The sequence below is a fragment of the Tribolium castaneum genome, chromosome 1 (assembly GCF_031307605.1).
Source record: "Tribolium castaneum strain GA2 chromosome 1, icTriCast1.1, whole genome shotgun sequence".
NCBI classification, from domain to species: domain Eukaryota; kingdom Metazoa; phylum Arthropoda; class Insecta; order Coleoptera; family Tenebrionidae; genus Tribolium; species Tribolium castaneum.
This window is the reverse complement of record NC_087394.1, coordinates 3,858,281-3,885,898: the sequence shown is the minus strand read 5'-3', so window position 1 is coordinate 3,885,898 and position 27,618 is coordinate 3,858,281. Positions and strand designations below refer to the sequence as shown.

Genomic DNA, 27,618 nt, shown 5'->3' with positions numbered 1-27,618 from the left:
ATCTTTTTTTTTAATCCGAATGCCAGAGGCCAGAACATGTAACCCGTCCAAAAAACAATTGACGACCTGAGGAACATTTAAGAATAAAATCGAAACGTTGCAAAAAAATTGAATTTAATTAACACAAGTCCAAAAATTACTAATTGACCTTTACAACAAATTTTGTGATTTTCCAGCCAGTATTTGGAATTTAATCGAAAAAGTTTTGTTTTGATCTCAAAAAATGTGCTTAAATTCTCAAAAAAACAAAAACATCTTTTTTTTAATCCGAATACCAGAGGCCAGAACATGTAACCCGTTCAAAAAAATTGACGACCTGAGGAACATTTAAGAATAAAATCGAAACGTTGCGAAAAAATTGAATTTAATTAACACAAGTCCAAAAATTACTAAATGACGTTTTTTATTTGAACAACAATATTATTTTCGGCATATTTTGGTCATTTTATGTCTTACTCAAAACGAAATTTTGCGAAATAATTAGGTTTCTTTCTAGAATTGTGCTAAAACACTCGAAAGATTTATTTAAAAAATATCTGTATACTGTACTATTTGTTCATAAACGAGAAAAATAAACTAAATAAAAAAGTTAAATAATTTTCGATCTAATTTTGTGATTCTTTTACTAGGACGCTTTTCAGATTGAAAAAGTAATACATAACAAGATTTTATTGTTTTTTGCTTTTTTTCGCTGTAATTTCGGACAAAAATATACTAAATCGGGTTAATATCTTAGCGTTTGTAGATGGACAATAAAAAATCAAAGTTTAATTTACTTAAGTTGCAATAAATTTATTTTCACATTTTTTGCCTGTTTCTTGCAGATATTCAAACGTTGCAAAACCCTAAACTGGGATTACCGCAGTAAATTACGTCTCGTAAACGAGAATTTATTTCCAAGCACTTACCACGCTTGGTCCATGCGAATGGGGTCACCATTTCGTTTAAAATTCTCCGAAACGATTGGCAAAATGGACGACCATGGCTTAATCGACCATTGGTGCTTTTGCCAAAACTGACACTTACCCCTGACGTCAAAATAAAATTTTAGGTACAGATCTGCCTCTTTCTACCGCATACCACGAAGCAAATCTGTATCGGAAGAACGCAAAGCTTTGGCCTTAACTTTGACACACTTTCTGCCACCTTTGTTAATCCTAGTGTTGGGTCTAAGCACCTCGTTTGTGGTTTTTGTGGTCGAATGGGTGCAGTTCTGGGAGGATTTTGGGCGCGTTTAGCCGAATTTCCCATCAAACGCAAACCGATTTGTTTCCACTTGCAAAAAAATTTCACTAGCACGGGCGAGGAAATAATTGACGAAAGTGAAGCCCAGACGGATGCTTATGATGAGTTGCAAAATGCGTTTATTAAAAAATTGGAGGAAACAAGGCGGAAAAATGAGAATTGGTTGAGGGAAACTTTCCCGTATTGGGACCAACTTGTGGTTGACAATCTCAACAATACGTTCATTCTTTTGGTTTCCGATTCGAGAAACGGAATGATGGATTTTCAGCACTTGTAATAAAGGAACAAGCTCGTTTTTTTGCTCCTCTAATTGTTTCCATCAGTTGTTGGTTTTTGGACAGTCTTGGTGACGCAACTTCGAGCGATTTGCGTGAACAGAAATTCGCAAAATATGATAGCAATGAGGATGGGTTTGTCAATTTCGATGAGTTTTTACTCCTAGTTTACAACTACAATCCAGCTGACGAAATGGACGGTTTGCGAGGAATTGCAAAAATTTGCTATGAAATGTCGGAACAAATCTCGCATGTCAATCATTTGACTGTGGGCGAACAGCTTCAGTACGGTTTATTTTAGTGAAGTGTTAGTTTGTGTTAGCTTGAATTTGAAAAAATGGAAAAAATAAAAATTCAACTTTTTTTTTTAAATTTTTTATTCACTTTCGTGTCACAAAACCCTGCTTTTGCTCTGGTTGATATATATTTCTACGAGGAAGAAAATGCAGAGAAAGAAAAAGACAAAAAAAAGACGAGAAGAGTCGAAAAAGAATGAACAGTTTCAATACGTTTTACTTTTGGAAATTAAAAGAGCTTATGTTTGCTTCAAAAATAAAGATTTACATCTTTTTTTGAATTTTTTATTCACTTTTGTGTCTAAAACCTGAGCTTACATTGATCCCTGAGAATATAAATCGCACTATTAGGTAGCTTTCCGTAAAACTTTGACGAAGAACGGAAGGGAAAAAAAGGGAACAAAAGAGGAGGAATACAAAAAAAAGAAGAGAATTGAAAGAAATTAGAAAGAGACGAGGAAAAGAAGAAGGAGAGAAAAGGATGAGAATCCTTTGTAATAACTTTTTGTAATAACCCTATGTAATAATTCTACGACTTACGGAAAAAAAGAAAAGAAGGGAAGAAAAGGGATTAAAAGAGTAAGAGATTTGAAAGACCCAAGAAGAAAAAGAAAAAGAAAAGTAGAGGAAGAGAATAGGAAGGAAGAGAAAGATAGAAGAGGAATAAAATGAAGAAAAAAGAAAAGAAGAAGTGGAGAAAGAGAAGAAAACGAGAAATGATAAGTAAAGAAGAAAATTAAATTTATATTCATTTTCGAATCGCAAAACCTTGAGTTCAGATTATTAATAATATTTTGATTGAGATGAAAAAAATCAGAGAAAGAGGAGAAAGACGAAAAGAGACAGAAATGGGAAGAACATCTTCAATACGGTTTATTTTTAGAAATTAAAAGAGCCTGTGTTGGCTTGCATTAAAAAAAACAAAAATTTACATTTACACTTACATTCTTCTTTTGAATTTTTTATTCACTTTTCACGTAAAACCAGAGATTGTATTGATCCGTGAGAATATAAATCTCACTATTAACTCTCCGTTATAGTTCGACTATGAAGGAATGGAAAGAAAAGGTAATAGAAGAGGAAGAGATAAGGAAAAGAAAAGAAGAATAGAAGAAAACAAGAGAAGTGAAAGAGATTAAGAAGAGAGCAGGAAAAGAAAAAGAAAAGAAGAGGAAGTCAAAGGGAAGAGAAGAGAAAAGAAGAGAAGATTTATTGTTATGAAATCAAAGGGAGAGTGTTAATTTGTGTTTCAAAAAATCGAAAAAATAAAAGTATGCATCTTTTTTTGAATTTTTTGTTCATTTTTAAGTCGTTAAACCCTTATTTTGCACTGATCAGTGAGAATATAATAAATTGCACAATTAACCCTTCGTAATACTTCAACGAGTTACGGAAAAGAAAAGAAAGGAAGAAAAGAAAAGAGATCAGAAGTGGAAAAGATTTGGAAGAGACGAAAAAAAAGAAAAAGAAAATGAAGAAGAAAATGGGGAAAGCAGAGAAAGAGAAAAGGTAAAAAAAGGAAGAAAAGATAAAAAGAGGGAGTGAAGAAAGAGAAGAAGGGAATTAATTTATATTCATTTTCAAAGCCCTAAACCTTGAGTTTAGATTAGTAATAATATTTTGACTAGAAGAAAATAGCCAGAGGAAGAGAAGAGAGACGAAAAAGAGAAAAAAAAGTTTCAATATAACTTTTTTATGAAACAAAAATAAGAAGAGGGAGAGGAGAAAAAGAAATAAGGAGTGGAAAAGAGAAAGAGAAGAACATTAATAAAAAGTTAGCTCTAGTTTTAAAAAAGAAAAATATATGAATTTTTATTTACTTTTAATTCGTAAAATCCTGATTTTTTGCACTGATACTCTCCTTAGTACTTTTATGAGTAAAGGAAAAGAAAAGAAGGGAAGAAAAGGGATCAGAAGAGGGAAAGAAGAGGAAGAAAAGAGAAAAATAACGGGAGGAGAAAAAGAAGAAGGGCAGTTAAAAAGAAAGAAGGTAATTAATCTATATTCATTTTCGACTCGCAAATCCTCTAGAAGAAGAGAAGATACAAGAGAAGAATAAAGAAGAAAAAAGAGAGCAGAACAGAAGAGAGACGAAAAGAGAACAGAAGAACAAATTCTACGGTTTATTTTTGTGAAATAAAAGAGCTTTGATAGCTTGAGTTTGAAAAATTCAATAAAATAAAAATAAGAAACATTTTCTTTCGACTTTTTATTCACTTTTGAGTCGTAAAACCCTGAGTTTGCACACGCAATCTTTCGTAATACTTCGACGAGAAAGGGGGGAAAAAGTAGGTAAGAAAAGGGAATAAAGAGGAAGAAGAAGAAGAGAAAAGAACTAAAAACAGGAATAGAAGAAGAAGAGAAGAGAATAATTTTAAGATGTGAAACTGAAAAAAAGTGGTTTTTAAAGCTCAAAATCAAGCGCTGGACACAAAATAAAACAACCAAACACTTTCTTTTCAATTTTTATTCACTGTCAAGTCGCAAAATCCTGATTTTACCTTGATCGGCGAGAATACACGCCGCAGTGTTAACCCCTCCACAATACTTTGACGAGGAAAAAACAGTCAAAAGGTGGCCTTTTTGCTGCAACTAAACCCAACTTAGGAAAAAAACAACTGATAAAGTTAAGTCCCTCTTAACACCACCCTATCCAACGTAAATTTCCTCCGAACCCAAAATAATCCGGCTCGGAGGACCATTTCATGAAACTTTGGCGTGATGTTAGACGGAACCTAACGTTAAAAAATTACATAAAATCCTGCTTCTACGACCTCGTGAGCTCGCACTAAATGCGTAAACCCATTCGAAGCGAGAAACTTCTCCAAAGCTTCGACACTGAAAATATGAGCTGTGCCTCTTTTGGCATTGACCGCAAATCCCTCATTTGCCAACAATTCCATTGCGATTTTATCAGTGACTGTTTTTGCCCGGATTGGGTCATTCCACATAAGTTCCCAAGCTAGGGAACTTTGCTCTTGTGGATCATTCAACAACGAGGGAATATCGTTAATTGCCGAAACAACCGGGCAAAGCCACGGGGGCGGTATACCCCCATGACAGCAGAAAACGCGGCCGTCAATAACCGCAGCAAGGGGCAAACAGTCCATGGCATCGTTTATGGAATTGAAAATAAAAGGACCCAACTTTTCACCAAATTTCATTCTACATTCTCTGGGGACAAAAGTTAGAGAAAAGGGCCAAAGTTTTGGAACCTTGTCACTTTTCGAAAGTCCACTGTTGTTGGACGCGTCGAATTTCGTGGTTGCCTCTTAACAGAAACACTTTTTTGGGACTTTGTATCTTGTAGGAGAACAAATAGGAAATGACCTCGAAACTGAAGTAACCTCGATCAACATAATCCCCCAAAAAAAGAAGATTACAAGGACACAAAGCAGGTCCCACGTGCCATAAAATTCGCTCAAAGTTGAGCAAATCAGTGAAATTTCCATGTAAATCGCCTATATGTTCAAAAAATGGAAAAAAATATTGCATTGGTTTGAAACTGACCTAAAATGTAGACTGGTGACGGAATGTCTAGCAATCTTCGTTCTTTCAGAAAAATTGCCTTGACTTCGCTACAAACCGAAGCTAAGTTTTTGGCAATAACTGAAGAATCAAGCGTTCCCCAGTTGTATACAAAAGAGTCGAGTTTAATGTAACAGGTGGTTTTTTTGTTAAGGTCGTAAAGTTTTCGTAGAGAGCGAAGGAGTTCGTTCGATTTGGAATTCTGGTGGAATTTATCGGTTGATACTTTTCGCGAAGTTTCGTTGACGGAGACGGGAAGTGTGCTCGTGCAAGAAGTCGCATCTGGGAAAAAAATCGAAATTTTTCCAACTTTCTACGAAAATTTTCAAACTGTTTTTTTTCTTTTAGAATATATAAAATAGTATAAGTGGATGGAAGACGCGCGATTTTTGGAGCACGACGGCGTCGTCGGAGTGCTCGAAATTAAGCAAGTCTTTGACAGACGTTACGTAATTTTTTTTATTGTAATATTGTACTTACTTTCAATGCTCCACAACTGTTCGACGTTGATCATATTACCAATTTTAACACTGTGAATGCCCAACTCGTACAGAGGGCACTTGGCATAACCACCAATAGAAACTTGAAAAAATTAAATTACCAAAAATCAATCATCTCCTAAACCTACCAGGTTGGAGACTCTCTTCCTGACTTTTAGCGTCTCGATCACTACAAAACAATTTTCAAAAATTTGTAAAACGTAAAACTGACCCACATTATATCTTTTATGATTTTTTGGACACTATTAGGTGCGCGAAAAATTTGCGAAGTCCCTCGTACTTTCAATTCACCAACAGCTCGAAGAAAATCAGACATTGTGAGTGGATATGTTTCGGCGATTCCGATCGATCTGCGAAAGCAGTGTTTATTTTTTTTTAAACTTAAACTATTACCTTTTTTAAGTTTTTTTTGTGTTCCTGCGAGTTGGTAATGACTTAATTTTTGAAATCAAATGATTCAGTAAACTGGAGCCTAAATCCAAGTTTTTTTTAAGAGAAAATAAAGCGATTTCAATCTTTCTAAACCAATTTCTTTCGTTTTTAAGCAAGAAATCATAGAAATCAAGTGTTTTTATCAAAACTAGTATACAAATAATTTTTTCGAACCGAAATAAGGTGATTTCAGTCTTTCTAAAGCGATTGTTCTGTTTTTAAGCAAAGATTCGACCGAAATCAAGTGTTTTCAACAATAATGTTGATTAAATCGTCATTTTCTGACAGTATAGGGCGATTTCAACCTTTCCAAAGCAATGTTTTCTGTTTTTAAGCAAGGAATCGTCCCAGAATTAAATGTTTTCATTGTAATTGGTGCATAAATCGTCGTTTTTGGGCAAAATAAGACGATTTTAGCCCTTCTAAGGCGTTTTTTTACATTTCTATGGAAGAAATTGCTCAAAATCAAGCATTTTCATTGTAACGGGTGATTAAATCATAGCTTTCTGGCAGAATAAAACAAATTCAGCCTTTAGAAAACAATTCTTTGCGCACTGTCGTTTTCAGAGAAAATAAATTAATTTTAGTCTTTCTAATATAATTTGTTGCGTTTGTAAGCAAGAAATCATTAGAAATCTAGTGTTTTCATCAAAACTAGTGCACAAATAATTGTTTTACCGACCAGAATAAGGTGATTTCAGTCTTTCTAAGGCGGTTTTTTCTGTTTTTAAGCAAGAAATCGTCCCTAACTCAAGTGTTTTCTTGTAACTGGTAAATAAATCATAGTTTTTGGGCAGAATAGGGCGATTTCTATCTTTCTAAAGCCATGTTTTCTGTCTTTAACTATGGAATCGTCTCAAAATTAAATGTTTTTGTAGCAACTGCTGCCCAAATCGTAGTTTTTGGGCAAAATAAGACTAATTCAGTCTTTCAAAAGCGTTTTTTTTATGCACAGTTGTTTCTAGACAAAATAAAGCGATTTCAGCTTTTCTGTAGCGAGTTTTTTTCTTTTTGAACGAAAAATCGTCAGAGAACAAGAAATCTTCCGAAGTCAAGCGTTTTTATTGTAACTGGTGCATAAGTTGTTTTTGGATAGAGTACCTAAGGCGATTTCAGCCTTTCTAAAGCGATTTTTTCTGTTTTTAAGCAAAGAATCGTCTCTAAATCAAGTGTTTTCTTGTAACTGGTAAATAAATCATAGTTTTTGGGCAGAATAGGGCGATTTCAATCTTTCTAAAGCCATGTTTTTTGTCTTTAAGCATGGAATCGTCTCAAAATAAAATATTTTTGTAGCAACTGCTGTCCCAATCGTAGTTTTTGGGCAAAATAAGACTAATTCAGTCTTTCGAAAGCGTTTTTTTTTTATGCACATTTGTTTCTAAACAAAATAAAGCGCTTTCAGCTTTCCTATAGCGAGTTTTTTTCTTTTTAAACGAAAAATCGTCAGAGAATAAGAAATCTTCCGAAGTCAAGCGTTTTCATTGTAACGGGTGCATAAGTTGTTTTTTTTTTTTTTTTGATAGAGTACCTAAGGCGATTTCAGCCTTTCGAAAGCAATTTTTTGTGGTCTTTAGAAATAATATACCGATTTCAGGTTTTCTGAACCAATTTGTTTCGATTTTAAGCAAGAAATCGTCAAAAATCAAGTGTTTTCTTCAAGTCTAGTGCACAAATATTTTTTTCCAAACAAAATAAGTGTTTCTAAAGCAATTTTTTCCGTTTTTAAGTAAGGAATCGACCGAAATCAAGTATTTTCAACAAAACTGTTGAATAAATCATCATTTTCGGTCAGAATGAGGCGATTTCAGCCTTTTGAAAGCGATTTTTTTTGTTTTAAAGCACAGAATTGTCCGTAATTCAAGTGTTTTCTTGTAACTAGTACATAAATCGTAGTTTTTTGGACATAATACGCCGATTTTAACCTTTCCAAAGCGATGTTTTCAGTTTATAAGCAACGAATCGTCTCAAAATTAAATGTTTTCATTCTAACTGCTGCACAAATCGTAGTTTTTAGACATTATAGGCCGATTTCCGTCTTTCTATAGCAAGTTTTTTTATATCGATTTCAGCCTTTCTAAAACGACTTGTTTCGTTGTTAGGCAGGAAATCGTAAAAAAAAACAAATGTTTTCAGTTAGAAATCGTTGTTTTTCAGACACAATAAGGCGATTTCAGTCTTTATAAAGCGTTTGGTTTGATCAAAAATCAAGTGTTTTCTTCAAATCTAGTGCACAAATATTTTTTCCCAAACAAAATAAGTGTTTCTAAGGCAATTTTTTCCGTTTTTAAGTAAGGAATCGACCGAAATCAAGTGTTTTCAACAAAATTGTTGATTAAATCATCATTTTCAGTCAGAATGAGGCGATTTCAGCCTTTTGAAAGCGATTTTTTCTGTTTTAAAGCACAGAATTGTCCGTAATTCAAGTGTTTTCTTGTAACTAGTACATGAATCGTAGTTTTTGGACAGAATACGCCGATTTTAACCTTTCCAAAGCGATGTTTTCAGTTTATAAACAACGAATCGTCTCAAAATTAAATGTTTTTATTGTAAATGCTGCACAAATCGTAGTTTTTGGGCATAATAGGGCGATTTCCACCTTTTTACAGCAAGGTTTTGCTTTTTTAAATAGAAATTGTCCGAAATTAAATGCTTTTATTTAAATGGGAGTATATATTGTATTTTTAATGATTTCAGCTTTTTTTCATCACTTTTTTCTCCTTTTGAAATGAAAAATCGGCCGAGATCAAGTGTTTAAGGCTATTTCAGCTTTGTTAAAGTAATTTTTTTCACAAGGAATATTCCGAAGCCAAGTGTTTTTATTGTAACTGGTGCATAAATTGTTGTTTTTGGACAGAATAAGGCGATTTCAGTCTTTCAAAAGCAATTTTTTGCCCACTGTACGTTTTTAGACAAAATATATCGATTTCAGCTTTTCTAAAACGACTTGTTTCGTTGTTAAGCGGGAAATCGTAAAAAAAACAAGTGTTTTCAGTTAGAAATCGTTGTTTTTAAGGCGATTTCAGTCTTCATAAAGCGGTTTGTTTCATTTTTAAGCATGGAAACGTTAGAATTCACGTGTTTTTTCAATCGAAACTAGATTTCCGCCTCTCCGAAGCGATTTTTTATATTTTTCATATTTTAACATAAACAGGACAGGCAATAAAGAACTTTACCAACTCGCTGGTAGACAAACTACCCAAAAAATAACTACAATAAAATCAAAAACAGTGTTAGACCCACTGGTAACACTCGACCAATTCCTTCTCCACTTGCGTGGGGTCCAGGGACATTTTCCTTGATTTTCGCACGAGAATCACCAAATTTTTCATCTCGTCTCGTTTGAGGAGATTATTTTTGTCAGTGTCTAAGTACCGAAAAATGTAGCGACATCTCAATTCTGCGGGACCTCCCCCATGGCTAGTTCCCGGCTCAGTGGCCGACAAAAAATACAAAAATTCACGAAAAGAAATTCCCCCACGTCCGTATATGTCCGCTGATCGGTACAAATGAGTGGCTTCTTCTTTCGTCCAACCTAAATCAACGACGAATTTGGCGAAGTTTGTAAAAGTTAGGTAGATAGCGGGATAGCTCATTAGGACGAACTCTTTGTAAAGAACTTCTTGGGCTGAAAGCGACTCATTTTGTGATGGATTTAGAAATAATACTGAAATGGATCACAAAATTGTGGAGCAGTTTTACCATGACGGTCGATCCCTGCAGCTTCCACAATTTGTTCATAAATCGTGTTTTTCCCCGAAACTATAACATTTTCGGAAATTTCCATAAAACTGCCAACAGTTTCGTGATCCGAAGGCGGGTTTAAAATCGCCGAAGGTTTTCGGTTAATCCACGCAATGAAATCCAAAATTTCGGGACTTTTCAAAACATTAGAACCGAAAAGTTTCAAAATGTCGTCTAAATTGCACCACCGGATCTTCCCCCTGTACTACAACCACGAATAAAAATTTACAAGCCCGGTCAATTACTTTTCCGAATGGACTTTTCGATTTCTTTTTCATCTCGAGTGTGACATCGGCGGTGAAAATCGCGTGGCAAATGTAGGAAAACTTGTGTGGCGAAGGCAACCACAGTTTGTTCAAGCGCATGAGGCCTTGGACGGAGGCATTGCAGCCGAAAATCTGCAAGAAGTTGCGTAATTTTGGCTTTTTGGGGCGAAAATTTACATCGTTTAGTAAGTCCTTGGCTAGGTGCCCCAGCCAGCTGTTGAGCCCCGTAACTTTGATGGACGGGATCCAGTATTCGTTGGAACTCGACTCAATGATCAGCATTATGGAGGTGTCAGCTCGGCAACAAACTATCACCGAAACTACGTCACACAGCTCGAAGACGGATTTAAAAGTTGACGATTTTATGTAACTCATGGAAGAGCTTTGGCCAGAATCACCGGACGAACGATTCATTGAAAAGTCATTTTAGCGGAACATTTGACGTATCACTATGTCACATTTTTTTAATAATAATAATAATAATAATAATAATAAGATGATGTATGATATGTCGTATTAAATAATTTTCATCAAAGTGTTGATGACAAATATATCCTACTGTGGGGATTTCTCGTTTTAAAATATATTCCCACTTTTTTAAGTCTTCATTGCTCTACAAAGGACATAACATTTCAAAATAATAAACACCTTCTAATTTATACTCTCGGGATAGGGAAGAATGTTGAGTTTTTACTTTCTCCTTTTGAAGATAAACATATGCAGCATGTTTTAGGCATTTTGCAAACCTTTAATAAACTTTACTCTGCTGCAACTTCTGACTATGACTTCTACACAACTTCACTTACAAATGATAGCAGACAACTCTATACATAATTATATTTTAATAGCAATTACTATAAATATGAAATCTGTTTTAATAACTTACTTCAAAAGGCCAGGGTTGTTTTATTTTTATATTTATTCGTAGTAATTTTGTATAAAATAAGAAATCATAGTAATTAATAAAGTTATTAATATTTTTATTCAAAACTACAGGAAGAAATTAATTACAATTGGGTATAAGTCTCTTACGTATGTAAGTGTGTGAACCTGTCTTTGGGAGCCACTTCTTGCGAAAATTTTACATACACAAGTGTATTAAAATTACACTGAAAACACAAATCATCACAAAATATCAGTTTGATGTGCCCGTCACTCAATTAAAGACCGATAATAGTATCACTATCTTCCTTTTTTCAGTAAATTGAATCTTATCTGCCGAAATGCTACTGTCACTGAAATCAAATTTGAAGCATTTTTGAAATTCAAAATTGTGATCGGTAATAAGCATGGCCTCCTTGATGTATGGAGACAACTTCGTTGTTCAGGCCTGGCGCATCGATAAGCTTCAACGGTTTTTTCGAAACCGTAGATGGCGCCCTATTTAGCGCACTGACGTTTATCTGACAAATAGCATTTGTAAGTTTAAATCCGAAAAAAAAATTGAATTTAACAAGTACAATCAGCAGAAGAGAAGGTGAAAAAGAGCCCACAATGTAATTGATAATTTCTAAATACAAAAACTCAAAAAAATTTATAAAGTAGTAGATTTTTTTCGGGAGTTTGGTGATCCACGAGCGGTGCTTGAGAGTGAGCAGAGGTGAGAGGTCCAGACAGGGACTTTGGAACGGACGGTTCAGAGACACTCCAGCAGAGAGTAACGCAGCAGAAGAACGCTGGATCGAGCTTTTTTAAACCGTTTCATTTGAAAAAAACGACTTTCTTTGCACATTTTACTAAAACTAAATTAACAATAGCAGGTTTTGAAAATACGTGTGTGCAAAATAGTTTCATTTGCCTAAACAATGTATTGCAAATATCTGCTGATTAAAAGGTTGCAAATACCTTTCAGAAAACTTAAGCCATGTCTTAAAAATCACAGATTTGTAACGCATTCAACCTTAACCATTGGTAAAACCATAGAGTATGCATAATAAATGGAAGGTTCTTTGAAACATCGTTTTCTCTGCATTTGTGTCTGCGTACTAGTGCCGTAGGTTATGCTTAAAATACTTATAAACTATGAACAATCAATTCCCCTTAAAATAATTTGTATATCTTCTGAAGCTGAAAAAAAAATCCTAATGATCGTAAAATGATTTCCTGCAAAAGTTACACTATCCAAACGTTCATTCAGGGCATAACTTTAGAATTATCCTCACATTTTCAACGTATTTCACGAATGCACACTTACATCTTTCAAATTTATTAGTCTTTAACCTCAAAAATGGTATTTGTCAAATAAACGTCAGTCCGCTAAATGCAGCGCCAGTGGAGAATCAGCCGAACTTAACGATGCGCCAGGACTGAACAACGAAGTTGTCTCCATACATCAAGGAGGCCATGGTAATAAGGATACCTTTACATCAAATTCAAAAAGCGCTATCTAATGGCCAATGTATGAAATGGTTCCCGAACTCGTCAGTTCGTTCCAGTTTAAAACAAATGAAGGGAGTTGGAGCACCATACTTTCTAACACCACCATAATAATAATTAATAATAATAATAATAATAATAATAATAATAATAATAATAATAATAATAATAATAATAATAATAATAATAATAATAATAATAATAATAATTAATAATAATAATAATAATAATAATAATAATAATTAATAATAATAATAATAATAATAATAATAATAATAATAATAATAATAATAATAATAATAATAATAATAATAATAATAATAATAATAATAATAATAATAATAATAATAATAATAATAATAATAATAATAATAATAATAATAATAATAATAATAATAATAATAATAATAATAATAATAATAATAATAATAATAATAATAATAATAATAATAATAATAATAATAATAATAATAATAATAATAATAATAATAATAATAATAATAATAATAATAATAATAATAATAATAATAATAATAATAATAATAATAATAATAATAATAATAATAATAATAATAATAATAATAATAATAATAATAATAATAATAATAATAATAATAATAATAATAATAATAATAATAATAATAATAATAATAATAATAATAATAATAATAATAATAATAATAATAATAATAATAATAATAATAATAATAATAATAATAATAATAATAATAATAATAATAATAATAATAATAATAATAATAATAATAATAATAATAATAATAATAATAATAATAATAATAATAATAATAATAATAATAATAATAATAATAATAATAATAATAATAATAATAATAATAATAATAATAATAATAATAATAATAATAATAATAATAATAATAATAATAATAATAATAATAATAATAATAATAATAATAATAATAATAATAATAATAATAATAATAATAATAATAATAATAATAATAATAATAATAATAATAATAATAATAATAATAATAATAATAATAATAATAATAATAATAATAATAATAATAATAATAATAATAATAATAATAATAATAATAATAATAATAATAATAATAATAATAATAATAATAATAATAATAATAATAATAATAAAAATAATAATAATAATAATAATAATAATAATAATAATAATAATAATAATAATAATAATAATAATAATATTTATTTTCAACAGGTGAAACACCCAATTACAGAAAATAAACTTAAACTTACTGATCGTGCTGCATGCAAAAATTGATAATTTAAATAAACTAAAACAAACTAATAATAATACTATAATAATAAATTAAGAAACAAGAACTAAAATTAAATTTTACCTAGCCACTAAAGTAACTAATTATATGATTTTTAATGTAATTAAATGAATGAAAATGAATATCACAACTACTGCTAATTTTGTTAAAATTACTACACATTACATATAAAGGTGATTTTAATAGAACATTCGTATTACAACTGCAACTGTAAAAAGTCATGGGATGCCGTGAGTTAATTCTAGGAACCAGAAAAATTATCTTAATAACAAGAGCAATACAGTCAATCTTGTAATTTATGTAAAAATGCAATACTTGAGATAATTCTCCTAATTTCTAGAGAATTGATTTTAAATGTCCTTAAAAGGACTAGTTGGTCACATCCCCTATAGGGGTAATTTTTAAAAGAAATATACCATTGCAGCTTCAAAAATTTTCTTTGGACTGATTCAATACTATTTATGTGACATTTATTGACATATTTGTCAAAATTTCGTGTCAATTTGCTTGAATTTTCCAAATCTCCAACGATGAAGAAGATGCTAAAGTATAAATTCCAGTTTTGCGCCCAAAGCTCCCCAAAAATGACCAATTTTTCCAGAAAAAAGGGATTTCTGATTGACAAAATCACCGAGGATTCATTTTACGAAAACCTACTCCTTGGTGTGACTTCAGTACTGAGAAGTTGCAACTTCGTTACACAAATCCATCTGGAACGCTATCCTCCTGCAACTGTTGACGAAGTGTCCACTTGGGAGTCCACCAATAGTCTTCTCCTACCAAGCGATCTCCGAAATTTTTTCCTTTCGACCAACGGATTCTCCTTCACTTACAAATTCCAGTACGATAAGGCTGAGACTGACGATCCGAGCTACTATGTCTTAGGGGGCATTGAAATCAACCCCCTCTCACAAATGGAAAAGCTCGTAACCACCGATACAATGTACTTGACCGAAGGCGGGATCAAAATTTTGGCCCCTTATAGCAAAATACACGTTTTGGCCAAAATGGATGATAACAACTGTGTGGTTTTGGCCCAGTTTAATCCCTCTAAACCTCCCAGTATTTGGTTGTACTACAAAATGAAGATTTTTTACCTCATTAGTGAGGATTTTGTCACGTATTTTCGCATGGCTTTAGCCCACATGGGGGTTCCTGGGTGGCAATTAGCCGTGCTAAAAGCCACACTTCCAGAATGGAGCAGCGAAATGATCCATATTCTGGCACCTGGAATCTTTGAAAACAAACTTTTGGTCGACAAGAGCGAATTAAACATTGTCGACTCTTCAATTTTTGTATTTGAAGATTTGGTGTCGGATTGTGAGGATGTGAACAGTGAATGTGATAGGAAAAAACCGGTGAAAAACAAACCGAAAAAGTGAAAGTTTTATTGTAACGTATTACATAATGAAAGTAATGGAAATAATTAACCCCCATATTCCGCAAAAAGGTAACAAGATTGAGCAAGAAATGGACTAACTTCCATAAATTACTTGGGCACTTATTCCTTATTTTTCCCTGTTTTTAGTGACATTGACACCGTTCTTCATCCCGATTTCTTTATCTTTATTGTTCTTTTTCTTCTCGTGGGCGAACATCTTCACGAAAATTGTCCGTTTCTTGGACGGAACTTCCTTACTTTCGTCATCGTCGTCTTCGTCAGCATCATTATCTATCTTCATTGATTTCATCGCAATTCTTTCCTTTTTTTGGTGCAAGATTCTTTATACCGTCTTTTTTCGTTTGTCATTATCGTCATCTTCAACACTTCGACTTGAATAAGATGATTTCAGTCTTCCTGCAGCGATTTTTTCTGTTTTTAAGCAAAGAATCGTCCCTAAATCAAGTGTTTTTATTGTAAATGCTGCACAAATCGTAGTTTTTGGGCAAAATAGAGCGATTTCCGCTTTTCTATAGCGATTTTTTTTTGCGTTTTTAAATAGGAATTACATACTTTAATCTAAATTGTTGTATAAATTGCGTTTTCGGGCAGAATAAGGCGATTTCAGCCTTCCGAAAGCATTTTTTTGCGCACTGTCGTTTTCAGAGAAAATGAACCGATTTCTGTCTTTTCAAACCAATTTATTTCATTTTTATGCAAAAAATAATAAGAAAGCAAGTGTTTTTATCAAAACTAGTGCACAAATAATTATTTCCCGAATAGTATGAGGTTTTTTTCCGTTTTTCAAAAGCAATTTTTTCTCTTTTTAAGTAAAGAATCATCCATAAATCAAGTGTTTTTATTGTAAATGCTGCACAAATCGTAGTTTTTGGGCAAAATAGGGCGATTTCCGCTTTTCTATCGCGATTTTTTTTTTCGTTTTTAAATAGGAATTACATACTTCAATCTAAATTGTTGCATAAATTGCGTTTTCGGACAGAATAAGGTGATTTCAGCCTTCCGAAAGCATTTTTTTGCGCACTGTCGTTTTCAGAGAAAATGAACCGATTTCTGTCTTTTCAAACCAATTTATTTCATTTTTATGCAAGAAATAATAAGAAAGCAAGTGTTTTTATCAAAACTAGTGCACAAATAATTATTTCCCGAATAGTATGAGGTTTTTTCCGTTTTTCAAAAGCAATTTTTTCTCTTTTTAAGTAAAGAATCATCCATAAATCAAGTGTTTTTATTGTAAATGCTGCACAAATCGTAGTTTTTGGGCAAAATAGGGCGATTTCCGCTTTTCTATCGCGATTTTTTTTTTCGTTTTTAAATAGGAATTACATACTTCAATCTAAATTGTTGCATAAATTGCGTTTTCGGACAGAATAAGGTGATTTCAGCCTTCCGAAAGCATTTTTTTGCGCACTGTCGTTTTCAGAGAAAATGAACCGATTTCTGTCTTTTCAAACCAATTTATTTCATTTTTATGCAAGAAATAATAAGAAAGCAAGTGTTTTTATCAAAACTAGTGCACAAATAATTATTTCCCGAATAGTATGAGGTTTTTTTCCGTTTTTCAAAAGCAATTTTTTCTCTTTTTAAGTAAAGAATCATCCATAAATCAAGTGTTTTTATTGTAAATGCTGCACAAATCGTAGTTTTTGGGCAAAATAGAGCGATTTCCGCTTTTCTAGAGCGATTTTTTTTGCGTTTTTAAATAGGAATTACATACTTTAATTGTTGTATAAATTGCGTTTTCGGACAGAATAAGGTGATTTCAGCCTTCCGAAAGCATTTTTTTGCGCACTGTCTTTTTCAGAGAAAATGAACCGATTTCTGTCTTTTCAAACCAATTTATTTCATTTTTATGCAAGAAATAATAAGAAAGCAAGTGATTTTATCAAAACTAGTGCACAAATAATTATTTCCCAAATAGTATGAAGTTTTTTTCCGTTTTTCAAAAGCAATTTTTTCTCTTTTTAAGTAAAGAATCATCCATAAATCAAGTGTTTTTATTGTAAATGCTGCACAAATCGTAGTTTTTGGGCAAAATAGGGCGATTTCCGCTTTTCTATCGCGATTTTTTTTTCGTTTTTAAATAGGAATTACATACTTTAATCTAAATTGTTGTATAAATTGCGTTTTCGGGCAGAATAAGGCGATTTCAGCCTTCCGAAAGCATTTTTTTGCGCACTGTCGTTTTCAGAGAAAATGAACCGATTTCTGTCTTTTCAAACCAATTTATTTCATTTTTAATCAAGAAATAATAAGAAAGCAAGTGTTTTTATCAAAACTAGTGCACAAATAATTATTTCCCAAATAGTATGAGGTTTTTTTCCGTTTTTCAAAAGCAATTTTTTCTCTTTTTAAGTAAAGAATCATCCATAAATCAAGTGTTTTTATTGTAAATGCTGCAGCACAAATCGTAGTTTTTGGGCAAAATAGGGCGATTTCCGCTTTTCTATCGCGATTTTTTTTTCGTTTTTAAATAGGAATTACATACTTTAATCTAAATTGTTGTATAAATTGCGTTTTCGGGCAGAATAAGGCGATTTCAGCCTTCCGAAAGCATTTTTTTGCGCACTGTCGTTTTCAGAGAAAATGAACCGATTTCTGTCTTTTCAAACCAATTTATTTCATTTTTAAGCAAGAAATAATAAGAAAGCAAGTGTTTTTATCAAAACTAGTGCACAAATAATTATTTCCCGAATAGTATGGGGTTTTTTTTCCGTTTTTCAAAAGCAATTTTTTCTCTTTTTAAGCAAAGAATCATCCATAAATCAAGTGTTTTTATTGTAAATGCTGCACAAATCGTAGTTTTTGGGCAAAATAGGGCGATTTTCGCTTTTCTATAGCGATTTTTTTTGTTTTTAAATTGAAATTATTCGAAATTAAATACTTTAATCTAAATTGATGTATAGATTGTGTATATTTATTGTGCACAAGTCGTAGTTTTTGGGCATAATATGGCGATTTCCGCCTTTATATGGCGATTTTTTTTGTTTTTAAATTGAAATTGTTCGAAGTTAAATACTTTAATTTAAATTGGTGTATGGATTGTGTTTTCGGTCACAATAAGGCGAGTTTAGCTTTTCTGCAACGAATGTTTTTCCTTTTTGAAACGAAAAATCGTCCGAGATCAAATGTTTAAGGCAATTTCAGTATTGTTAAAGTATTTTTTTTTCTGTTTTTACGCAAGGAATCCTCCATAGCCAAGTGTTTTCATTGTAACTGGTGCATAAGTCGTTGTTTTTGGACAGACTAAGACAATTTCAGCCTTTCAGAAGCACTTTTCTGCGCACCGTGGTTTTCAGAGAAATTAAATCGATTTCTGTCTTTCCAAACCAATTTATTTGATTTTTAAGCAAGAGAAAATAAGAAAGCAAGTGTGCACAAGTAATTTTTTCCCAAATAGAATAAGGTGATTTCAGTCTTTCAAAAGCGATTTTTTCTGTTTTTAAACAAAGAATTGTCCCTAAATCAAATGTTTTTTGTAACTGGTATATAAATCGTAGTTCTTGGGCAAAATAGAGCGATTTCCGCTTTTCTATAGCGATTTTTTTTGCGTTTTTAAATAGGAATTACATACTTTAATCTAAATTGTTGTATAAATTGCGTTTTCGGACAGAATAAGGCGATTTCAGCCTTCCGAAAGCATTTTTTTGCGCACTGTCGTTTTCAGAGAAAATGAGCCTAGTGCACAAATAATTATTTCCCGAATAGTATGAGGTTTTTTTCCGTTTTTCAAAAGCAATTTTTTCTCTTTTTAAGCAAAGAATCATCCATAAATCAAGTGTTTTTATTGTAAATGCTGCACAAATCGTAGTTTTTGGGCAAAATAGGGCGATTTCCGCTTTTCTATCGCGATTTTTTTGTTTTTAAATTGAAATTATTCGAAATTAAATACTTTAATGTAAATTGATGTATAGATTGTGTATATTTATTGTGCACAAGTCGTAGTTTTTGGGCATAATATGGCGATTTCCGCCTTTATATAGCGATTTTTTTTGTTTTTAAATTGAAATTGTTCGAAGTTAAATACTTTAATCTAAATTGGTGTATGGATTGTGTTTTCGGTCACAATAAGGCGATTTTAGCTTTTCTGCAACGAATGTTTTTCCTTTTTGAAACGAAAAATCGTCCGAGATCAAATGTTTAAGACAATTTCAGTATTGTTAAAGTTTTTTTTTTTCTGTTTTTACGCAAGGAATCCTCCATAGCCAAGTGTTTTCATTGTAACTGGTGCATAAGTCGTTGTTTTTGGACAGACTAAGACAATTTCAGCCTTTCAGAAGCAATTTTTTGCGCACCGTCGTTTTCAGAGAAAATAAACCGATTTCTGTTTTTACAAGCCAGTTTATTTCATTTTTAAGCAAGAAGTAATTAGAAAGCAAGTGTTTTTATCAAAATTACTGCACAAATAATTTGTTTCCGACTAGAATAAGGTGATCTCAGTCTTTCAAAAACGATTTTTTCTGTTTTTAAGCAAAGAATCGTTCCTAAATCAAGTCTTTTCTTGTAACTGCTACACAAATCGTAGTTTTGGGCACGATAGGGCGATTTCTATAGCGATTTTTTTTTCGTTTTTAAATCGGAATTGTTCGAAATTAAATATTTTAATATAAATTGGTGTATATTGTGTTTTCCGTCAGAATAAGGCGATTTCAGCTTTTCTATATTAATTTTTTCCCTTTTTGAAACGAAAAATCGTCCGAGATCAAGTGTTTAAGACTATTTCAGCATTGTTAAAGTGATTCTTTTGTTTTTACGCGAGAAATCCTCCGAAGCTAAGTGTTTTTATTGAAACTAGTGCATAAGTCGTTGTTTTTCGACAGTTGGACAGATTAAGGCGATTTCAACCTTCCGAAAGCAATTTTTGCGCACCGTCGTTCTCAGAGGAAATAAACCGATTTCTGTCTTTTCAAACCAATTTATTTCATTTTTAAGCAAGAAATAATAAGAAAGCAAGTGTTTTTATCAAAACTAGTGCACAAATAATTATTTCCCGAATAGTATGAGGTTTTTTTCCGTTTTTCAAAAGCAATTTTTTCTCTTTTTAAGCAAAGAATCATCCATAAATCAAGTGTTTTTATTGTAAATGCTGCACAAATCGTAGTTTTTGGGCAAAATAGGGCGATTTCCGCTTTTCTATAGCGATTTTTTTGTTTTTAAATTGAAATTATTCGAAATTAAATACTTTAATCTAAATTGATGTATAGATTGTGTATATTTATTGTGCACAAGTCGTAGTTTTTGGGCATAATATGGCGATTTCCGCCTTTATATAGCGATTTTTTTTGTTTTTAAATTGAAATTGTTCGAAGTTAAATACTTTAATTTAAATTGGTGTATGGATTGTGTTTTCGGTCACAATAAGGCGATTTTAGCTTTTCTGCAACGAATGTTTTTCCTTTTTGAAACGAAAAATCGTCCGAGATCAAATGTTTAAGGCAATTTCAGTATTGTTAAAGTATTTTTTTTTCTGTTTTTACGCAAGGAATCCTCCATAGCCAAGTGTTTTCATTGTAACTGGTGCATAAGTCGTTGTTTTTGGACAGACTAAGACAATTTCAGCCTTTCAGAAGCAATTTTTTGCGCACCGTAGTTTTCAGAGAAAATAGACCGATTTCTGTTTTTACAAACCAGTTTATTTAATTTTTAAGCAAGAAGTAATTAGAAAGCAAGTGTTTTTATCAAAATTACTGCACAAATAATTTGTTTCCGACTAGAATAAGGTGATCTCAGTCTTTCAAAAACGATTTTTTCTGTTTTTAAGCAAAGAATCGTTTCTAAATCAAGTCTTTTCTTGTAACTGCTACACAAATCGTAGTTTTGGGCACGATAGGGCGATTTCTATAGCGATTTTTTTTTTCGTTTTTAAATCGGAATTGTTCGAAATTAAATATTTTAATATAAATTGGTGTATAGATTGTGTTATCGGTCAGAATAAGGCGATTTCAGCTTTTCTATATTAATTTTTTCCCTTTTTGAAACGAAAAATCGTCCGAGATTAAGTGTTTAAGACTATTTCAGCATTGTTAAAGTGATTCTTTTTTGTTTTTACGCAAGAAATCCTCCGAAGCTAAGTGTTTTCATTGAAACTAGTGCATAAGTCGTTGTTTTTCGACAGTTGGACAGATTAAGGCGATTTCAACCTTCCGAAAGCAATTTTTGCGCACCGTCGTTCTCAGAGGAAATAAACCGATTTCTGTCTTTTCAAACCAATTTATTTCATTTTTAAGCAAGAAATAATAAGAAAGCAAGTGTTTTTATCAAAACTAGTGCACAAATAATTTTTTTCCGATCAGAATAAGGTGAGATTTCAGTCTTTTTAAGGCGATTTTTTCTGTTTTTAAACAAAGAATTGTCCCTAAATCAAATGTTTTTTTGTAACTGGTACATAAATCGTTCTTGGGCAGAATAGGGCGATTTCCACCTTTCTATAGCGAGTTTTTTCGTTTTTAAATAGGAATTGTTCAAAATCAAATATTTTAATCTAAATTGGTGTATAAATTGTGTTTTCGGCCAGAATAAGGCAATTTCAGCTTTTCTACAACGAGTTTTTTTCTTTTTGAAACGAAAAATCGTCTGAGATCAAGTGTTTAAGGCTATTTCAGCTTTGTGAGTGTTTTTTTTTTTGTTTTCATGCAAGAAATCTTCCGAAGCCAAGTGTTTTCATTGAACTGGTGCAAAATTTTTGTATTTGGAGATTTGGTGTCGGATTGTGAGGAAGTGGCCAGTGAATGTGATAAGAAAAAACCGGTAAAAAACAAACCGAAAAAGTGAAAGTTTTATTGTAACAAAACGTAATACATAATGAAAGTAATGGAAACAACTAACCCCCCATATTCCGCAAAAAGGTGAAGAGGTTCCTTATAACAAGATTGAGCAACAATTGGACTAACTTCCCTAAACCACTTGGGCACTTGTTCTTCACCCGGCAAATTCACTCCTCGTCCTCGTAAAGCAAGCGGTGACGCTTCGGCAGCTCCACTTCTTCACTCGAATCGTCATCGTCGTTGTTTTTCCTACAAACCGGTGTCAAGCTCAAGTTTCGCTAAACAACCACAAACCTGAATCTGCGACCGTTTCCTTTGGTTTTAGTGACATCGACACCGTTCTTCTTGTGTATCTTCAAAATCGACCCGATTTCCTTGTCTTTATTGTTCTTCTTCTTCTCGTGGGCGAACTTCTTCACGTAAATTATCCGCTTCTTGGGCGGAACTTCGTCACTTTCGCCATCGTCGTCTTCGTCAGTGTCATCTTCTTCATTGGTTTCGTGGCAATTCTTCCCCTTTTTGGTGCAAGATTCGCTCACTTCGTCTTCCTCTGTTTCGTCAGTATCGTCATCTTCGGCGCTTTCTTGCAGTTTGCGTGCGTGGATCTTCGTTTTTGTCACTCTGATACGTTCTTCATCTTCGTCTCGACTGTCCTTTTTGTACTTTCGTCCCTTGGGTGCAACTTCTTCATTTCTCTTGTCAAACTTTCGGTCTTCATTCTTTTTGCTAAATTTCTTCCCTTTGGGTTCACTTATTTCGTCATCGTCCTCGTCGCGCCCTCTATGTTTGTTCTTCTTGAACTTGTGATCATCTTCGAGTTCACGTTTCGTGTATCTTTCTCTAGTCTCACGTTTATCGCGTTCGTTGTACTCACTCAATTTGTATTTTTTGTCGCAGTTGGCCGAAGGGATGATTGTGAGACAGACGAACAGGAGGGTGCAACAAATGAGAATCCTACGATTTTGGCGGCAAGTTTAAATTTGTTGGGGCGGGTCGTTCACTTACCTCATCTTGTCTCGACAAATGGTTGGAAAGTAATGTGTTGCTCTTAAGTAGAAAAAAGGTGATACCTGTGTTTGCTCTGATAAGGGCGCTATTTTCGTCCGGAATCCTTTAATCCCGTGTGTTTGAGTTGTAACAATGAAAATAAACAAAGTATTTACGCATTCCCGTCGAAGGGTGGCATCATTGATCGGCGAACGTCTCAATTCGCAACTTAAAATAAACTGAAAATTATTAGATAATTTTCATGTTGCCGGTTTTCCGTCCTCATTTAGGGACTCGGTTGGAACGAGATGGCTGTAAAAACGTAGTGATTGTATTTTTAAAACCTGGCACAGGATCGCCGAACCGCTTACGTATCCGATAAATAAATTTCTATAAATACGAGCCGTTGGAAGTAGCTACAGAGTCGAGCCAGTGCGAATTTTAGTATTATATAGTTTAGTTCGTGTAAGTTTCCATCTTGCTGTAAGTAAATAGGATGTTTGTGGACAGATTTCTGCTCTAAGACCTAAAGCTTAGTCGTTTCGCAACGACCACGTCAGTGATTCCCCCGAATTGCATAACTATTTTTTACAATGCCAAGGCATGACGTCAGTTAGGGCCTTGGCGAACTCAAAATTAGGTTGCGTTGTTTTTTCTTGGGCATGAGTCAAAAAGGCCGGTTTATGGGCGATTGAGTCATGGGCTAGTGGCAGTCTAGACGAGATTTGTTTATTGTACCATGGGTAATTGGGAAACTTTTCTCTGACATATTTTTAGAAAAGGTGAATGAATATACCTGTGTTATCTGTTAAGTTCGTTGCCTCTTCCAAAACGAAATTTTTCGTCATAAATATTTGTTTTAAAACAATGCGCCTGTTTATTAACAAAGGGTACAATAAGAAAAACACTTCTTATAATTGTTTGTTTGGTTTGTTACATATTTTTAGTTTCTTGGGTTCAGATATGACGTCTACAGATAATAAATTACCAAAGTGTGCAATGCCAATGTTCCTTCCTCTTTTAGAACAAAGGATTTTTCAAAATCCTTCAAATGACACGTTTGGGTTCTTTTTAAAATAATTTGTTTTCTTTGCAAATTCAAACTAGAAAATATTTTCTTAAAAACTTTATTTTAATCCTTGTCTATAACAAAGTAAACAAAAACGTCTTACCGATGCTTTCCCTGAAAATTTTACAGCCAATACTTAAAGTAAGTTTATATGTTTAGCCTAAATGCTGAACCCGCAGGTGCTCCTTACAATAATAAATATGATCTACAAAGTTTACAACAGTTGATCATTTCTCATTTTTTGGAACAGTTTTTTCTTATAAAAAATAATTAATTTTTAGGTCAGATTTTTTAAAAATGAAGATTTTTTATTTCTGATTAGACGGCCATTCTGTTTGTACAAATTTTTAGATTTTATTTTCAGTTTTTACAAATATTATTAGTTGAAGTGCACTTTTCTTTACAGGAACTTAGTACTAGTCAAATTGTTTGCAACTTACAATTAGAGGCACATTTTTAAAATTTGAAATACTAGCAGGAAAAAGAAATACAAACTGATGACGGACGGGACACAAAAAATACATTTTTATAGTTGAATAATCGTTATAAAATTTTGTTAATTAAGGCAGTTTTCCGACAACTATTTTTGAAGTAAAAGGTGAAACCTGTAGAAACTTTTGATACCACAAAACCGAAGAATAACGCAATGTGCAAAGACTTCTGATTAGTTTACTTTTTGTTTACACATGACGGACGGGACAAAAAACTGTGTTTGAAAATAGCTTTAAAAAATTTATTTAGAGAGCTTTTAATTATTAGAAACTTTCACAATATTAAAATTAGACAGTGGAAATTAAAATTCTTGGTTTTGTTTAACAACGTAAAAAATAAGAACATTTTATGTTTGCGATTACGGACGGGACATCAAAAGTCATAAAAATAAAAAAGAAATATTACTAATTAATTCACTTACTGATTTCCATTTTCTTTAACAATATTAAAATTAGACAGTAGAAATAAACAATTCTTGGTTTTGGTTAACAACGGAAGAAATAAGAACAATTTATGTTTGCGATTACGGACGGGACATCAAAAGTTATAACGATAAAAAAATAATATTACTAATCAATTACTCGCCGATTTCAATTTTCTAAACTCCAGAAACTAGAAAAATATTCTTAAAAAAATATTTAACAATTGTAGTTATTGCCTACTTGGCAATGTATGAAATTTTAGAATCCAATGAATTACTTCAATTTAAATGGTCATCTTCTCCCAAAAACTTTTTTGTTGCAAAGTACATTAAATATAAACCGAATCGTGTATTTTGAAAGAAACTTAACATTACTAAAATCATTTTTAAATTTCAAGGTCAGGGCAGGGCAGGTCAGGTTTCTTTGAAATATATTTACTAAAAAAAAATTTTTTTAAGATTTTCAGTATTTTGTGCTATGTACTTTCTGATAAAAATTGCCTATAATTTTGGCATTAGGTTGGCATCACTGAATTTCTGGTACTACACAGGCTACTTTGATAATAATAAATTTAATCGAACGCACTTATATAAAATCTGAATTAAATTTTTGAATTTTGTTTTTCCGAGCACATTTTGAAAAATAAAAAATTGGAAACTTATTTTAACGAAGTCAGAAGTGTTGATAAAATGAAAGTAAAAAATTCATGAAAAATGTGGAATGTACAAGTTGTGTTTTTTATCAGTTTTTTTTTTGCTATAATGGAAAGCTTTCTCCTAAATCTGGCACCCACAATATTTACATTGGCCTCAGCCCAAGGGAATTTCTACCAAAATAAGCCCATTTTTCCCATAAATCAGTTCAAACCAACGACGCACCACAATGTCCAAGTCCACTGTGTGTTATATTTAAAAATGCGCTGTGTAATTGTTCAAACCACCACGTGAACCTGTTGGCAAAGCCAATGGTCAAGTTTCGCCGAAACTCTAATAATAACCTTTGATAATAACACGCAGAGTCTCTTGGAATACACTTTGATATCGTTTATTTTTTGAGTGAGTTGTCGTTTAAAAATAAAACCAACTCAGACTCTCACTGCAAATTTTTCTGCTCGCCAGAAACGTCTTAGTCACAATGGGTAACACGCGCAGTGCACCAGAACACGAAGAGGATGTGTGGTGGAGTAACAACAAATCTTCAGTTGATAATAAAAGTGTGGAAGTTGTTGAACCAATTGAAGAAACTCCAGCCGATCGTCAGCAACGCCACAAGGAAGAACTGGACGAGTTCAAGCTAGAACTAGCGCGAAAGCACGAGAAACGTAGACAGATAATCGCCGAGAAACGGAAAGAAATGCAGGATTTGCGTGACGAAGTCAAGCGTTTGACGCAAGAAAACGAAGAATTGAAGAAAACATGCGGTCCGAACGACTTGGAAGAAATCAAACGGAATAATCTCGAATTGAAGATGACAATCGCGACACTACAGAAGGACATCCAAAATTTGAACAGTGAAGTTGTGGATTTTGAAAAGGAGAGACAGGATTACAAGGCCCACGTTGTCGCTCTGAAGGACGTTGTGAGTGTTTCCAAGCAAATGTTGATGATTCGAGAGGCGCAACTTAAAGAAATGCGCGAAAAAATCAAAGAAATTGAAGCCTCGTTGGCTGGAAAGGAACTGAAGGTTTTGTCGCAGGACTTGAAGGCTGAGTACGAAAAACAGCTGCAGAATATCCGTAACTTGCGGATTTTCTACGAAGAGCGGCAACGCGCCGATAAGAAACAGAAGGAAGAAATGAAGAAACTGCTAGAAGAGGTGAAGATTGATTTACAAGACGAGAAGAACAAAAATTCGTAAGTGTGTCTGGTCGTAACTTGAAGATTTGCAATGGTTTGGTTGTAGCGAGCTTGAGGAGAATTTGGCCAGGCTTGAGGAAGATAATTCGAAGAAATACGACGAGATCAAAAGTCTTGAATCAAATTTGGGTTTGACCAAAGCTGAGTGTCGCCAATACCAGGCCGAACTGTCCGTTATAAATCAAGTAAGTGAGTTGTTTAAGCGAATGGTCGGATTAATTTTTGCAGTTGTTCTCCCAAATCCTCCTTGGTTTCAAAAACAACCAAGAGATCGACATCGACAAACTCATCAAGCTGTTGGAGGAGAACCATCACCTCCTCCAGGACATTGCCGTGAACGAGGAGTCCAATCAAGTGTCAGCTCTCCCGAAGGTTTTGTTGGACCTAGTGAGCGAAGTGAGCGACTCCAAGGACTTGGAGGAGGAAGAAGAAGCGTCAAAAACAAACCCGGAAACGCCCAATCAGGTGAACAGCGCGTCTGAAATTGTTGAAAATTTGCCAAAAGTGTGGAAAGTCCTGATTGAGCTTTTGAGTCATCAGAGTGCCCCCACGACCTGTGACAACTCCACGAGTGAAAACCCCTGCTACAAGGTGGTGGAGGGGCCAAAGGGCCCCCACTTGGTCTTGAGCGTCAGCCAGACCTTTATCCGACTGAAGGTAAGTCTCCAGTAA

The 27,618-nt window shown here is 32.9% G+C and overlaps 5 protein-coding genes and 1 long non-coding RNA gene across 8 annotated transcripts in view; 3 read left to right on the top strand and 3 right to left on the bottom strand.

Moving 5' to 3' along the window:
* Positions 1 to 27,618, top strand: part of LOC107397693 (uncharacterized protein) — a 36,283-nt gene that overhangs the window by 7,892 nt on the left and 773 nt on the right. The window contains exons 1-4 of one of the 3 annotated variants that reach the window (XM_015978730.2): positions 23,464 to 23,590; positions 26,209 to 26,943; positions 26,993 to 27,131; positions 27,175 to 27,603. In XM_015978730.2, the coding sequence (XP_015834216.1) occupies positions 26,225 to 26,943; positions 26,993 to 27,131; positions 27,175 to 27,603 (1,287 nt within the window). In that variant the 5' untranslated portion in view covers positions 23,464 to 23,590; positions 26,209 to 26,224. Of the gene's footprint in view, positions 1 to 23,463; positions 23,591 to 26,208; positions 26,944 to 26,992; positions 27,132 to 27,174; positions 27,604 to 27,618 lie in introns of those variants that run through there. The other 2 variants (XM_015978731.2, XM_064358820.1) reach the window with 2 other exon arrangements.
* LOC103312511 (uncharacterized) lies at positions 1,010 to 4,286 on the top strand. Its single transcript, XM_015978734.2, has 2 exons — positions 1,010 to 1,518; positions 1,569 to 4,286. The coding sequence occupies exons 1-2, from the start codon at positions 1,202 to 1,204 to the stop codon at positions 1,819 to 1,821; spliced, it is 570 nt and encodes a 189-aa protein (XP_015834220.1). The 5' UTR covers positions 1,010 to 1,201; the 3' UTR covers positions 1,822 to 4,286.
* Positions 4,272 to 11,166, bottom strand: LOC103312510 (uncharacterized). Its single transcript, XM_064358805.1, has 12 exons — positions 10,946 to 11,166; positions 10,461 to 10,896; positions 10,263 to 10,415; positions 9,976 to 10,222; positions 9,517 to 9,901; positions 6,060 to 6,194; positions 5,973 to 6,013; positions 5,825 to 5,926; positions 5,327 to 5,626; positions 5,040 to 5,277; positions 4,570 to 4,990; positions 4,272 to 4,408 (listed from the first exon to the last, which is right to left on the bottom strand). The coding sequence occupies exons 2-12, from the start codon at positions 10,695 to 10,697 to the stop codon at positions 4,283 to 4,285; spliced, it is 2,385 nt and encodes a 794-aa protein (XP_064214875.1). The 5' UTR covers positions 10,698 to 10,896; positions 10,946 to 11,166; the 3' UTR covers positions 4,272 to 4,282.
* On the bottom strand, positions 11,762 to 12,759 carry LOC135267105 (uncharacterized). The gene is made up of 2 exons (XR_010335396.1): positions 12,400 to 12,759; positions 11,762 to 12,350 (listed from the first exon to the last, which is right to left on the bottom strand). It is a non-coding gene; the product is annotated as an uncharacterized LOC135267105 (long non-coding RNA).
* On the top strand, positions 14,371 to 16,028 carry LOC103312509 (tubulin polyglutamylase complex subunit 2). Its single transcript, XM_064359717.1, has 2 exons — positions 14,371 to 14,504; positions 14,559 to 16,028. Exons 1-2 carry the CDS (start codon positions 14,488 to 14,490, stop codon positions 15,337 to 15,339), a joined length of 798 nt encoding a protein of 265 aa, XP_064215787.1. The 5' UTR covers positions 14,371 to 14,487; the 3' UTR covers positions 15,340 to 16,028.
* On the bottom strand, positions 22,120 to 23,269 carry LOC660869 (sarcoplasmic reticulum histidine-rich calcium-binding protein). Its single transcript, XM_015978733.2, has 3 exons — positions 23,126 to 23,269; positions 22,415 to 23,074; positions 22,120 to 22,369 (listed from the first exon to the last, which is right to left on the bottom strand). The coding sequence occupies exons 1-3, from the start codon at positions 23,128 to 23,130 to the stop codon at positions 22,288 to 22,290; spliced, it is 747 nt and encodes a 248-aa protein (XP_015834219.1). The 5' UTR covers positions 23,131 to 23,269; the 3' UTR covers positions 22,120 to 22,287.

What these genes read in the sequence shown, in the direction of transcription:
- LOC103312511 (XM_015978734.2), top strand. Translation starts at nt 1,202, where the DNA reads ATGGGTGCAGTTCTGGGAGGATTTTGGGCGCGTTTAGCCGAATTTCCC. An exon ending in ATGATGGATTTTCAGCACTT is followed by an intron (nt 1,519 to 1,568) that starts GTAATAAAGGAA and finishes TGTTTCCATCAG; the next exon opens with TTGTTGGTTTTTGGACAGTC.
- LOC103312510 (XM_064358805.1), bottom strand. Translation starts at nt 10,697, where the DNA reads ATGAATCGTTCGTCCGGTGATTCTGGCCAAAGCTCTTCCATGAGTTAC. An exon ending in ACAGTTGTGGAGCATTGAAA is followed by an intron (nt 5,627 to 5,824) that starts GTAAGTACAATA and finishes TTTTTTTCCCAG; the next exon opens with ATGCGACTTCTTGCACGAGC. An exon ending in CAACAGTGGACTTTCGAAAA is followed by an intron (nt 4,991 to 5,039) that starts GTGACAAGGTTC and finishes TTTTGTCCCCAG; the next exon opens with AGAATGTAGAATGAAATTTG.
- LOC660869 (XM_015978733.2), bottom strand. An exon ending in GGAAACGGTCGCAGATTCAG is followed by an intron (nt 22,370 to 22,414) that starts GTTTGTGGTTGT and finishes ACCGGTTTGTAG; the next exon opens with GAAAAACAACGACGATGACG.